Raw genomic sequence first — 15,621 nt, forward strand, 5'->3', positions numbered from 1 at the left:
TGTATGTGATAAATTCTTGCTAGAGTTAAATCATATGTAAACTTTATATTTATAAAGGAATGTATGTGTTTTCCTTTATTAAGAAATGAAAACTATAACATGCTGTATTTCTCCTGCTCTAGTTACTTCAAATTTAGAGCCAAATTTAGGAACAAGATAGCATTCTCTGCTTCCTTTGGTTACTCTTTTGTTTTAGCCTGGATTATCCATGTTTTTCCAGTTTACCTTGACAACCTCTGATAATTTTGGATGAAGACAGTGGTATAAACTAAATACACCTACATCAGCTACATACAGCTTAAAAGGCACTCAAGCAACAGTGGAAATTATCTAATGATAACCTCCTTGCTTGGCCCCATTTTATCTGGTCACCCATCAGTCTATGAGCTATAACAACTCTGAAAGTACTGGCAAAGCAGTGAGTAACGGATTGTGAAATTATAGAATAGGTAGTCATAGTGGTGATAATGGTGATAGCTGTGCTTCTTTTGATGTTCCTTAGAAGAGTCCTTCTAAGAAGGATGTTAACAAAGGAGGTTAATGTAAAGCTTAAGATGATAATGCTTCAAGTGAGGGCAAGTTTTAGCAAGAACCAGAGGTATCAACATCTACATGTACCTAGTCAGCTGCTGATAGGAAACCATGCACCTGCTTCCTAACCTTAGGCTGCCCTTTCAGCCTATCTTTCTAACAAGTCTAGTTTTCTGGAATCCCAGGCTCTATGTAAGAACACACTGCTACATGAATAAGACACCAATGCTTATTTGTATCCTGGTTAAAAAGAGGTTAATGAATTTTCCAAGATAAGGGATTTAACATACCTTTCAATTCAAGATAAGGAAAAAACATCTTTTCAATCTCTCTTCTCCTTACCTTTTGAACATTAATGAATTTAGTTTTAAACACACACAACTTCAGAAAAAAAACTCTCATAGTTAAAAAGCACAAGTGTGTGTGTGCATGCATGAAGATAGAGTTGTGTTTTATTTATACTCAAGATATATTCTGAAGGGAAAAAAAGACTACCATAAAAACCATCAAATTTGCCTCTTTTTCTTTTTTCCAGTTACCCATATTTCTCAGTAACATCTAATGATAGCTTACCTCTGCATGCACAGCAATTATATTCACCAATGCTTCTTTTAAATAGTTTCTGACACCTGAAATCAAGATGAGGGAGGGAAAAAAAGGCATTTAATGGAAAGAAGCTACCCATCTCCCTTGACGGCATTACTGTGCACTGTACTATCGCCTTAGAGTTTTCTAAGGAGAAACAGAAAGTAACACTACCACTGTCTATTTCCTTTTGAAGGCCAAATGGTAAAAGGACTATTTTCGTACAGGTTAAAAAAAAAAAAAGTTAAATTAGGCATTTTCTTTGTTTTTCCATTTCTGTCATTATTTCTCTGAAACTGATGGTCAGTCTTTCAAAATTGAAATTTATTTATTTTTTTTTAAAGGTTTTTTTTTTTATTTATTTGACAGAGAGAAAGACAGCCAGAGAGGGAACACAAGCAGGGGGAGTGGGAGAGGGAGAAGCAGGCTTCCCGCGGAGCAGGGAGCCTGATGTGGGGCTCGATCCCAGGACTCTGGGATCACGACCTGAGCCGAAGGCAGACGCTTAACGACTGAGCCACCCAGGAGCCCCTCAAAATTGAAATTTAAAACTCTCCTTCAATTTCTTCGTGTGTGTGTGTGTGTGTGTACATACACTCACATTAGCAGACCAAAAAAAAAAGAAAAAGAAGGAAGATATTTACCAAAGCTTATAAAAGCTAAATATCTATTATAACATTTTATTTCCAAAGGTAAAAGTTAAGTTATGCAGAATGACCATTTTGACCTTAAAAAATTACTTCTAGGAGAAACTTCTGACAAAATCAAATCTGATTCTGTAAAGCAAGTTAAAGATTGGACAAAATACAAGATTTCAGGACAGTATAGGAGATTTAACAGTACAGGAGTCTGAAGTCAGATTATCTTGGATCAAACCCCAGTTTCATCACCTACAAGCTATGACTTCTGGCAATAAGACTGAGAGCCCAGTTTTCTATCAGAGTGTAAGAGCAGCACCTATCTTGCAGGCTTATAGTGAGGATTATAGGAGATAATGCATGTGATTAGCCCTAATATCCACAGGGCTCAGTAAGAACTTTTATTACCATTATTTTGTAGGAAAAAAATGTTAAAACAAAATGCTTTACTGTAACTCTAAAGAAATTACTTTTACTTGGAGTGGAATATTACTTCAGAATGCCTTCTAGAATTAATTGCAAATACTGAGAATTCCTTTTCTACAGAACAGAAAATTTAACTGTATTGTAAAATCATGGATGTTCATAGTAACAATATTAAGGAGAATCTTTTTCTATAATGTCATCTAAGCTGATTATTTAGAAAAGTTGAGATTAAAGGCCAAGAACTATAATCAACTTTCTGAACTGACATTTTCAGATTCTAAATATATAACTAGCTTTTGGTTCTGTCATATGCTATGGTATATAAATAGGTACACTATTTTTCTTTTGAGGAGCTAATTTATATATACTTTGGGATATGGAGGTTCATGTGTTATTAATTCTCTTTTTCTGGTGGAAAAATTGAGAAAACTGTTGAAGAGCAAACAAATATAATTCAGAAATTAGTTGAAATCAACTAATTGCAAGGTACAACAAGTCTTAACTGGGAGGTAGGAGAGAAAAATATCAGGAACCTATTGTAAGTGAAAGTGAAATAGACTACCTTGCACTCAAGACCAGAAAAGCTTTCTTCCTCTAAGAGGAAAGTCATACCACAGAGTTGTTCCCTTGGATTGTTCACCTGCTATGTATAGTCAGGGCAACAGGGAGACCTGGCTGTAACATCTGTTTCTGATGACTATGATCACCCCAGTCAAAAGTCTCCTCTTGTCCCTTGTTCTCTGGGCAGTTCTCCCAGGGTGAGTGGAGGAAAGCAGGGAAGGGCTCTCCAGTTCAAGAGTTCATAACCACTGTACTCAGGTCAAGAATTTTTAAACTGCAATACTGTGAAAGACTAGCCCATACATACATACATATATACATACATACATACCATGTATATAGTTACTAAAAATATAAGCACAATCTTAGGCCAGTGATGATGTAAGGAACTTAAGAGTAAGAAATTCAATAGTCTCAGCTGTTCGCGAAAACCAGGGTTCTGTCAATGCTACTATTTGAACATGTCAAATGTCAGGAGTTTGGGTGCTAGCAATGTTCTAGCAATGATGACTTGAAATGTGAGGGCAGTTTTAACTTCTAAAATTCTTCAATGTAAAAGAGGAGTGGGGCCAGAGTGCTGACTAAAAAGCAGAAAATTAAACTTAGAATAAAGCAAGCCAGTGTCACATGCTATCAACTCAACTCCCACTCTGACCCTGATAGGAAAAACATTTCCTGGCAAGAACCCATCAGACTGAGCATTACTAATAAAAACACCCTGTAAAAGAGATAAATCTAAATTACTCAATATAATTCTAAAAACAAAGCTGTGAATAGTAAGAATAAAAGCACAAGATACTTTCAGCCATTAGAACTATATTGCTGTTGATAAAAAATATGAAAACAAAATCAAACTTCCTGTTTTAGGTTGACCACAGGTTTCACAAGGATAATATGTTAGAAGGAACACATAGCTTCAACCTGAACAAATTGAGGAAAAAAAATTTCTATCTCTTGGAGACTTAATTTTTATGAACAGGACAAAATGAAATAATTGTACCCCCCTCCAAAAAAACAACCACCACCACTTCAAGAGATAAGTGGTAATGTTGGAAAAAAAGAAGGAAAAAAATCTGTGGCCCTAGGGATGAACAGAAAGAGAGCTCCTGGTCAAACCACATGTCAGGCCAGTAAGGGTTCAAAAAGACAGCATTAAACTGAACACGTCTGAAAAATGCATGCTTAGTTTGAGACAGGGATTTATGAAATATTATTATAACCTTCCAAAGCAATGCATATGCTGGTGTTAATAACAATAAAAATTTTTAAATAAAAAATAAAGCACTGGTTGCCTCTCTCCAAAAAGTTACCCACTGTGTTAAATACAGAGATAATTATTTTTTATTGCATATTGGGCTGATTAGTTCTAAGGGAATGGCTGAAGTTCTCATTAATTCATTTAACATCAATGTGTTGAGATTCTACTCCATGGTGGACCCTGAAAGGCACACATCAGAGGTAGTGAGACATTAGGTCCTTCAAGAAGAGTATGTGTATATCCTCAATATGTGTTAAGACCCCAAAGTTTTTGGGGTCTTAACACATATTACATTTTACAGTTATTGAATTTTATCCTAAGGTACTGGTATTCACATATGTGTCTAAGTTGCATGTAGCAAATACGTGGTATGAAAGGGTTTTATATTGTAAAAAAAAGAAAACAAAAAACTTTGCAATTTATACTAATTTGTGAAACATTTACTTACAATTTCTATTTTTTTTAAGTTCTTGAAAAGTTAAAGAATAGTACTGGGGAGGGGTGGAGAAAGGGCCCTGGACCTAGAGACTAGACAGCGTCCATGTCTAGGGACTGAGGTCTGAAGGTTCATAAACATCAAACAGATAAGATCTTTGTGGTCTTCCTAGTTAAGAATTTCAATTCCTTTCTCTTTACTCCACTCTACAGCCTGTTATCAGCCGAAGGAGAAACAAAACCAATATCACACCCTACTCACTAGTCTACCCTCCCTAGCACCTACCCTACTCCACTCAGGGGTCCACACTGAGACCTTCAGATGTGTTTCTAAAAAACTAAACACAGATTAACCCCTTGGGTTTAAGTGCCTGGTGAGTCTTCTGTTTTAAAATGTTGCTCCAAATTCAAATGTCAATTCTTTTAAAAATGTGTACCCCAAAAAGCCTATAACAATGGTAGGATGCCAGGGCTTGCCTTGCTTGCTCATGTGGCACTGGTGTCAAAGGACCCCTTCAAAACACAGCTGACAGAAGGTAGCAATCTTCTTTTTAGTGGCTAGAGTGACAAATTTGCTCTTTACTGACCTGGAAGAGGAAAGTATGTGGAAATCATGCCGAAAGGACAGAAATTCAATTACTCAGAGTTGAAAGAAACAGATTTGGGTTTTGTAAAATGTAAAGTTTTGGTCTTCCCTGTGATTTCACTGACAGCTGGCTAACTTCCTTGAATGGAATGGGTTAGATTTGGAAAGCAAGAAAGAGGTAGTAAGAATGCCAAGAAAGATCCTATAGCTGTCAGAGAAGAGCTGTACATAAATTTTGTTATTAAAGTGCCTGAGGCCTTGAAGTGGATGGCAGAGTTTAAAGGGACCATGGTCCATGGGGGCAGGACCAGGATTTGATTTTTGGTTATGGTACTATTTTCAAAAGGTCTATGATGACTATGACAAAGGGACGATTTTGTAGTTAATTTTGGTAGTTTATGTTTTCTTCCCACTACGTTTTATTCTAGTTTTAATGTTATTAACATTAATGGCTGATGATGACTTCTAAGTTCATTGAGGTGACAGAAAGAACACTCAATGTAAAGCCAGAAGACTTGGGATCGAGGTTCTGGCTTATTTATATACTAATGATATGGCCCTAGACAAAAATCAGTTCACCTTTTAGACAACAGCCTAGTTTACAAAATGTAGAGATTACAACGTCTGTTTTGCTATCAAAGCTGTTACAAAAATGTCATATATATTTATTTATTCCCTTTTTCTTTAAATATTTGTTGTGCATCAATTATGTGCTAGGCACTGCCAGGTGGTGGTGTACAAAAGTGAGCAAAACAGACATGGCCCCACTCTAAGAGAGCTTATCTTGGTGGTAGAGGGCATTTTGTAGATTACAAAGCAGTACACATATTTTAGGTACTTTTTAAAGAAAGACATAAATAGTTGGGTAAAAGGTATGATAACTAGAAGAAGGGCACCAATTTCTCTCTCTGAAACACACAGTTTAGAAGTTTGGATACTGTAACCCATCATGACTGTCCCCTGGCTGCAGCATACCCCAACTGTAGGTAAAGTTCTTTGGAGTGGCACCAACAATCTCTGAACAGCTGAATGTGCACATTAGAGCATGACAGCCCAGGCACAATATCAAATGTTACTGGGATGTGCAATAACTGGAGATTTGTCTTTGACCATACACTTATTTTGCTGGTTTACACAAAATTCTCTAAAAGTTAGAATTTTAGTGGAACCGTTTTTGTCACACTTTGCATTGGTTTGGAAAGGATGGCTGAACATAACATACAGCAATGGTTAGGGAAGACCTGGCTTCTATGGGGACACCTGAGAAATGGCCTGAGTAAATCAGAATTATACATGTGAACAGAAGGCAGATGCAGGTGCTGACTTCAAATACTCATGTTACTTACTAACCAGTCACCTTGGGGCAAGTTTCAGCTCTAACGTGTAGCTTTCTCATTTATAAAACAGAGATACCATTTATTAAGTGAAATAATATTTCTAAGAGGCTAATAGTACATCTGTCAGAGAGCAGGGAGTCAGCAAATGGGAGGCAGTATTACCAGTTACAACCCGCTGACTCTCCCTTGTATTTCAGAGGTGGACCCCTAGATCACCTCTCCTGTCCTCTCAGCGCCAACTCCCTCTCCTCCCACTGTAGCAGCTTTCCATTGATTTATATGACTACTTAATTAATAACTATCTACCCTGCTAGATTGTTAACTCCACAGGCATAAGCATCACCCTTCACTTACCACATCTTTGTATCCTCACTACCTATCACAGTGGCTGGTCTGAGGCACAAGTTCAAAAATATTTATGAATGAAGAAAGAAGGCAAACACCATGCATGTCTTGATCACTAGTAAGTTCCCTTAACCCTCTTAAATAAAGTGATAAGGGAATGAATAAGTGAACAAATATACCAGAGAAAATTTTTAATGTATGTAGGATTCTATAATATATAATTTTGTACTTGAGCCATCATCCACTAAAAATGTAAATGCCTCAGTTTATGTGTAAAGGAGATGCTCTCTGCTAAAGCATGCATCTCTTACTTCTCATAGGATTTAAGAAAACAAAACAGTCCTGTTGAAATAATTTTACAGGATCCATTTGAAAAATATAATTTGAATAAACTAAGTATAGCAGAATGGGATACTGCTGAGTCTAAATACATGTTTTCCAAATATGCTTTGTTTTTCTGGTTATATACTTAGCAAATAGCTTATTTCAAATAATAAACCTTTACATTTACTGAATGCTCACTATATGCTAGATACTCAGGAAGAAGCTCAGGTATCTTAGAACATAATGAACACTTAGTAAATGTGTTAGGAAACCAGGGTTTTAGCTTTAGCTCCAACATTAAGTGGGCCATAAATGCCACATTTACAGTATTACTAGGAAATGAGCTGTCTATGTGAACAGTGCACACAGAAAAAATAAAGCAAACTGACTTGTTTCTTGGAGTTACAAATGTTACATTATTATGATGTAGTAATAAGTATTGTTTTTAAAAAGGTTAACCTTAGATAAACCCCCACAACTTTCCAAGGGAATGAGAACAACTTCTAAGTATTTACAATATGTATCTCCTCTACTCTCTGAATATAAAATTAGAATGTGTCATGATATTTGACCAAAAAAGTGTCCCCACCCACACAGTATCAATCTAGACTATCACTTAGCAATTAATTTAGTAGCCCAGTGTGGAAATTCCCCATGGAGAAAACAAAGCTCATCTCTGCTCTGAGCAAGAACCTGTAGGCTTCTTCTCGCAGGGTGGGCTTCCTGTAATTGGGTCTGGACCATGTATCATCTTCTCCAATAATGAAGGTCTTGATTTTCATACATGAAAGTGGAAAAGAAATCTTTTTTCTTGCTATATTTGTCAGTTTCTTCTTTTAATCAAATAAGGGGGGCCTTGGTTTTGGAATAGGCATACTACTAAAAATATTTATCGAGTGCCTATTACTATTACATGCCAGACTCTTTTCCAGGTGCTGGGGATATAGTAGAGACCAAAAAAAAAAAAAGAACACACTCATAAGAAATAGAGCCCCTCTCCTCACAGGGCATACATTCTAATGGGGACACTACCAGATTTAAGAAAACATGACCATTTTGCACATGGGAGAGAGCCTTACATTGTCTCTAAAACAGCACAAGAAATTGCATGAAGGAAAATAGTCCGGCAAACACTAAAACCCACAGTGGTAAACAGAGGGCTTCTGTTTGATGAAATCCTCAGCACCATTTATGAGAAAAACGGTCCCCTGACATGTTGAAAGGATCTTAGTGTTGTTTTTGTGCCAATGTCATGGAATAATGCCTAGCAATAAGCTACAGGAGATAATATAAGGTGTGTATGGAATGAACTGGATTTACATCGTAGCTGGAAAATCAGCTAATTCGTGGAGCTTCAGGTTTTCTTTGAAATATGGGAAAATGTTTTATACATTAAAAAGTTATATAAGCAGATTTGATTCTTCTTATAATTAAAAATTTGGACAAACTGCTAGGTAGAACTTCTCTAAAGAATGTCCATATTAAAAAATAGAATAGTGAACATTTTGGATTTATCAATCTTTCTTCTTGATTTTTTATTTTGAAAAAAAATTAAATGCTCATCAAAAATAATTAAAACAACACAGAAGTATATGTTTTCATAATAACAAATAAAAGTCCAATAAACTCCTTCATCCTTCTCCCTAGTTTGGTATGTATTCTTCCAAATCTCTTCCTATGAATATAAATTTTTCCCCCTCAAAAATGAGATTACACTACACATTCCTTCTTGAAACTTGCTTACTTCATTTTGTCATATATCACAAACATTTTTCCATGCCAGTGTATACATATCTACCTTATCAACGGCTGCCTGGTATTCTATGTTATGGATGTACCACAATTTATTTATTCTGTTATTTATTCTAATTTATTAATTTTATTCTATTCATAATTTATTCTCCTACTATTAGACAATTATATTGCCTTTCAGTACATACTACTATAAATAATGCTGCAATGAATATCAATCCTTGTGTTCTCATAGAATAATTTATGTAAGATATCTTCCTAGAAGTGGGACTGCTGAGTCAAAAGATTTAGTTTTGATCAGTTCTGCCAAGCTGTCATTCAAAGCCATACAAAATTATAACTCTTCTTCATGCCTTTTTATTTTCTTAACTTGGATTCTCTAATTACTATAGTTAATAACTATAATATGTGCTCCTCCTCAAATATGATAATGACAAAACTAAGCACTAAAATAAAATTTTAACCAAAACACAAAGATCAAAGAAAATTTACTAAAATTTACATAAGACTTATACTCAATCTAACTGTAAAAAGACCAGCTGAAAAAGAGCTAGGGAGAAAGAGCACTGTGCAATTACAGAAAACAAGTGCTGTACTATTTGAACCTATACCAAGAATACAAACTTTTCCGTGAAGCATTTCCTGTCATAATTGGACAGACAACTCCTTTAAACACAGACTGATTTCAAGGTATGCTGCCTAATGTTGTTTTGAAACATGATACTCTTCAGTCAATACTATAAGAAATCACACTTTGGAAACTCTGGAGATACTACCTACTTTATAAACCACATTTCCTGTTTTTAACCCCCATGCCCTAAATCAGTTATCAGTCCTAGTCTACAGATAAAAATAGATTGAAAAATACTATAAATATCCCACAATGTACTTTTTTTGGGTCAAACTGAAACACTACATGAAAGAACTTTGGGGTATTTTTTTCTAAATAAATTATCTATTCAATTACACTCTGAAGACACATTATTGAAATGACTGCCTATTAAAAAAAGGCAACCAGAAACTATCAATATTGGCAGACAGACAGAAAGGCCTAAATATTTTGCAACAAAATTAGCTTTTGTTGGAATAGAGAAAGGGTTTTAAGTTCCAGGCCTTCATGTTTTAGTTTCTTCATTCCTAAATTGATCTCTTTTCCTAAACAGATAAATGTCTTTTGCCATATCAGAGATTTTTAAAATGAACACTTGAGGAGAGGATACCCTTCATATGTAGTATATGAATGAATAATCTCAACCTTTACAGTTCTCTATTTTCTTTCTCGAGATTTTTTTTTCTGGCTTTAATTAATATGATCTCCTAGTTTTTAAATATGAATAGGAAAACTCTGTCCTATGAAAAGAGAAAATATGGCCAGTAGTGAAAATAACAGTAAAATTATTTCATGGCTTATGTTTTCCATTTGTAAGAAAGGATTTATATCCAGTTTAGCATTCATATACATCACAGATAAATAGCTTTCAAGTCTCAAAAATGAGCAAGGATATCACAACATCTCCCATTTCAAAGTTAAAGTCTGACTGGTAAAACAGTTTATGAATTACACTAACATAGAATATTACAGAACACTTTATATATTTAGCATAGAATATCAGTTTCATCATTTGAAACATGATACACTGAATTTCAGACCTAAAGGTAGCCATTTAATCAATTTAACATCAGCTAATAAATTGAACTCATTTGTTTCAATTTAGTCTTTTGGCAGAAAAAATTTGTTTCATTAGAAGGCAACTTCAATTAGCAAAGTGAAAGAGACAAGAAAATAAAATTCATTCTATCTATGCAAATGGATGCATTTTGTTTTACACTTGCAATGTTTTATTACATTTGCATATAACATTTCAAAACAGGTCTGTAGTAACTGTTCAATTTCAAAATCTCAAGTTTTTTTTAATAAAATGACATTGATTAAATCAAAATTAATAAATGTTTATGAGAGAAGCCAGGCTGAAGAACATGGCACAAGAGCCTGACTGAATTAGAATCCTGGCTCCCCTAGTTGGCTGTGTGGGCCTCTGTAATTCACTGAACAAACACGCGGAAAGTGCTCTACCACTGTCTGACCCAGGAGAGATGGTACTGTCAATGTTATGGAGCAGCTGTTGCTTCCTTAGAACTGGAATCACCACTATGGAGCACAGCAAAGAAATAATACGGTAAACTCCCTATTCTCAACATATGGCTCCATATACAACTTAAGAAATAAAATCTGTTTCAGCCATTAAACTAAAAAAAATGTTGAAATTAAAAACAATGAAGCTGTAATAAAATTGAAGGCAGAGAAAAATATGAAAAGCCAATAGCTAACTTGAATTTTAAAGTCCAATTTAAGAAATTTTCTTTAATTGATGTACAGTTGATAAAAAATGTCACATTAGTTTCAGGTGTACAACATAGTGATTAACAACTCTAAGTATTATGCTATGCTCATAAGTGTACTTACCATCTATTAACTTACAACACTCTCAGAATACCATTGACTACATTCCCCATGCTATACCTTTCATCCCTGTGACTTATTCATTCCATAACTGGAAGCCTGAGCCTCCCACTCCCCTTCACTCATTTTGTCTATCCTTCCATCCCTCTCCCTTCTGGCAAACAACAATTTGTTCTTTTTATTTACATAGGGTCTGTTTCTCATTGTTTGTTTTTAGATTCCACATATAGGTGAAATCGTTATGGTATTTGTCTTTTTGTGCCTAACTTATTTTACTTAGCATAATATCCTTTAGGTCCATCTGTGTTATCACCTCACACCAGTCAGAACAATTAGTATCAAAAGGACAAGAAATAAAAAGTGTTGGTGAGGATTTGAAGAAAAGGGAACCCTTGTGCACTGTTGGTGGGAATGTAAATTGGTACAGTCACTGTGCAAATTAGTATGGAGGTTCCTCAAAAAATTAAAAATAGCAACAACATACAATCTAGTAATTCCACTACTGGGTATTTACCCAAAGAAAACAAAAACACTCATTCAAAAAGATAATATGCATCCCTATATTTATTGTAACATTATATACAATAGTCAAGATATGGAGGCAAACTAAATGTCTAAATTTTTTAGATTTTCCTAGATGTACAGTTTAAACTGTAGACAGTTAAATAGACAAAAAGTCTATTTAAAACTGTAGCAGTAGTTTGCAGTTCTACCAAAGAGGAAAGTTGTGGGGTTAAACTTTGTATTTTATTTCAGAAGCCTCTAAAAAGGAATTTTTAATATGTTCTTTTAAACAAATTGTGGATCACTAAATCAAAAACTAATGATGTATTGTATGGTGACTAACACAACATAATAAAATAAAATTTAAGAAAAAAGAAAAAAAAAACAAATATTGTGTACAACCTTTAAAACATCAATCTTTGGATCAAAACAAGACCCAGCTTATTTTCTGCTTGTTGTAAATTAAGCAAACATGCGATAATAAAAACAAAATGAAGTGAAAAAAATAAGTATAATTTATAGTAAATACATAAATCTTATAACCTGATGAGTTTTTACATTTGTATACACACATATAACCACCATCCACATCCAGCATCCCAGCAGGCTCTCTTGGTAGTCCTTCCCAGACAATATCCCTGTCTAAAAGGTAATCATTATTCAGATCTCTCTCTCTCCATTGATCCATGTGTTGGCTTTCATATAAATGAAATAATAGACTCATACAGAAACAGATAGTACTCTTTTGAATCTGGCTTCCTTCCCTCAATAGTGTATCTGTGAGAACCATTAATGTTGTTGCATATAGGAGAGTATGGTCATTCTCATTGCTATACATATCTCACTGAATGACCACACCATGATTTATGTATCCACTCTAACTGCTGATAGACATCTGAATTGTTTCCAATTTTTAGCTATTTTTTTTATTTTTTAAAAGATTTTATTTATTTATTTATTTATTTGTCAGAGAGAGAGAGAGAAAGCACAACCAGGGGGAGCAGCAGGCAGAGGGGAAGCAAGCTTCCTGCTGAACAAGGAGCCCAATGCGGGGCTCGATCCCAGGATCCTGGGGATCATGACCTGAGCCGAAGGCAGACGCTTAACTGACTGAGGCGTCTCAATTTTTAGCTATTTTAAATAGAGCTGCTATGAATATTGTTGTCTTTGGTAGGCATAAACACTCATTTTTCTTAGGTAATAGAATTGGGTCATTGCAGAAATGCAAATTTATCTTTAGTGGGCACTGCCAGTTTTCCAATGGTGAAAGACTGTGTGGACCACCAAAAGCACTTCACTGTCAACATTAATTTAAGTATAGTCTTGTTGGATATGGGCATACATGTCTAAAAGTAGCACTTGCTCTAATTAAAAAAAAAGGGGGGATTTGTTATAAGTTTTCCTTAGCAAAAAAAAAAAAAAAAAAAAAAAAAATTTTCCCAAAAAAAAAAAAAAAAAAAAAAAAAAAGCCACTGCACAAATCAAAAAAGAAGAGAAAAAAGTCCAAGAATATACACCAATTTTTCTTTTCATTAATATAATCCAACTTGTACTGTAGAGTACAAGAATGTTAATCTTTTTCATATCCACCATATTAAACTCCCTGAAGGTGGCTTTTTGTGATTTCATAAAACCTATTATTAAGCTCCTTCAATACACAAACTTGCTAAAAGTGATATGCATTCTACATATAATTCTTAAAGTTCTTGTTACTATAATCATAGGTTGTCACACCATTTGCAATCAGAAAAGACAGCAATTTCAAAAATGAAAAATGGATTTTCAAATATATCATATTTATGAATTTACTTTGGTTGTCACTCAAACATTTTTATCAGTATTATACATTATCACAAAATTGAAGTAAATTGATACAAAAGAAAATCCATATCCCAAGTAAATATCTCATATGATATAAAGATTTTATTAACACTATGTTTAACTCACTCCTATAGACACAAACTGCTTTGTTGATGTCTATTGTTCCAATCACTTAAAACGTAGGCGCAAACTGAGTTTTGGATTCAAACAGTATCACTGTTGGATTGTCTATACAATACAGAGTTTGCCACATTAATTAGCTTGCTGATAAATGATAAACTGAGGTAGAAAGAGAAAAGTCCCAGTTATGTCAATCACATGGTGCTCCAGGGCCTTCAATAATCCTTCACCTGGGCTGGGTTTCCTCAGCTCTGGAGGGGAGGATGTGTCAGGTGTCTGAGCCCCTCTCAGGCCTGTCAGTCTCCCTTCTAATGGAGACTCCCAGGAAATGTTCAAGATGATGTTGTTTTAAAAACCCATACTCAAAAGTATTCCACTGTGATACTCAACAGTTATCAAAATGGCTTATTATTAAGCTGTACTAAAGTATTTTGGGGTGGGCTTTTGCTGTTTAAGACAAAATGGTTAAGGAAGTTGCATGTAATTAATCCAATAAATATTTGCTAAACTGTTTATCTCTGAGGTTTTCTCCCAGAACTGGGGGAGAGACACAGAGATGGCATTTCATTCCCTTTCTTTTCCTCCGGTTTCAGGTCTCTTTTGATTTTTTTAGTGTGTATTTTTCTGGGGTCGTTGTTACCCTATTAGCATTTTGTTCTCTCATTCATCTGTTCTTCTCTGGACAAAAAGACAAGATGGAAAAAATCACCACAAAAAAAAGAACAAGAGGCAGTACCGACTGCCAGGGACCTAATCAATACAGACATTAGTAAGATGTCGGAACTAGAGTTCAGAATGACGATTTTAAAGATACTAGCTGAGCTTGAAAAAAGCATGGACGATATTAGAGAAACCCGTTCTGGAGAAATAAAAGAACTAAAATTCTAACCAAGTAAAAATCAAAAAGGCTATTAGTGAAGTGCAATAAAAAATGGAGGCTCTAACTGCTAGGATAAATGAGGCAGAAGAGAGAAATAGTGATATAGAAGACCAAATGATGGAAAATAAAGAAGCTGAGTAAAGAGAGATAAACAACTACTGGATCATGAGGGCAGAATTCGAGAGATAAGTAATACCATAAGATGAAACAATATTAGAATAATTGGGATCCCAGAAGAAGAAGAGAGGGGCAGAAGGTATATTGGAGCAAATTATACCAGATAACTTCCTAATTTGGGGAAGGGAACAGGCATCAAAATCCAGGAGTCACAGAGAACCCCACTCAAAATCAATAAAAATAGGTCAACACCCCGACATCTAATAGTAAAACTTACGAGGCTCAGAGACAAAGAGAAAATCCTGAAAGCAGCTCGGGACAAGAGGTCTGTAACCTACAATGGTAGAAACATTAGACTGGCAACAGACCTATCCACAGAGACCTGGCAGGCCAGAAAGGACTGGCAGGATATATTCAGAGCACTAAATGAGAAAAATAGGCAGCCAAGAATACTATATCCAGCTAGGCTGTCATTGAAAATAGAAGGAGAGATAAAAAGCTTCCAGGACAAACAAAAACTAAAGGAATTTGCGAACACAAAACCAGCCCTACAAGAAATATTGAAAGGGGTCCTCTAAGCAAAGAGAGAGCCTAAAAGTAACATAGACCAGAAAGGAACACAGACAATATACAGTAACAGTCACCTTACAGGTAATACAATGGCACTAAATTCATATCTTTCAATAGTTATCCTGAATGTAAATGGGCTAAATGCCCCAATCAAAAGACACAGGCTAGGGCGCCTGGGTGGCTCAGTTGGTTAAGCGACTGCCTTCGGCTCAGGTCATGATCCTGGAGTCCCGGGATCGAGTCCCACATCGGGCTCCCTGCTCGGCAGGGAGTCTGCTTCTCCCTCTGACCCTCCTCCCTCTCATGCTCTCTGTCTCTCATTCTCTCTCTCGCAAATAAATAAAATCTTAAAAAAAAAAAAAAAAAAAAA

At 35.2% G+C, this 15,621-nt stretch overlaps 1 protein-coding gene across 4 annotated transcripts in view; it reads right to left on the reverse strand.

Annotated features, from left to right (window-relative positions):
- EXOC2 (exocyst complex component 2) overlaps positions 1-15,621 on the reverse strand; it is a 260,110-nt gene that overhangs the window by 20,155 nt on the left and 224,334 nt on the right. For all 4 annotated transcript variants that reach the window (XM_032424947.1, XM_032424944.1, XM_032424945.1 and 1 more), the window contains one exon: positions 1,105-1,160. In XM_032424947.1, coding sequence (XP_032280838.1) covers positions 1,105-1,160 — 56 coding nt within the window. The remainder of the gene's footprint in view (positions 1-1,104; positions 1,161-15,621) is intronic.

The sequence above is a fragment of the Phoca vitulina genome, unplaced genomic scaffold (genome assembly GCF_004348235.1).
Source record: "Phoca vitulina isolate PV1807 unplaced genomic scaffold, GSC_HSeal_1.0 scaffold31, whole genome shotgun sequence".
In the NCBI taxonomy this organism is placed as follows: Eukaryota; Metazoa; Chordata; class Mammalia; order Carnivora; family Phocidae; genus Phoca; species Phoca vitulina.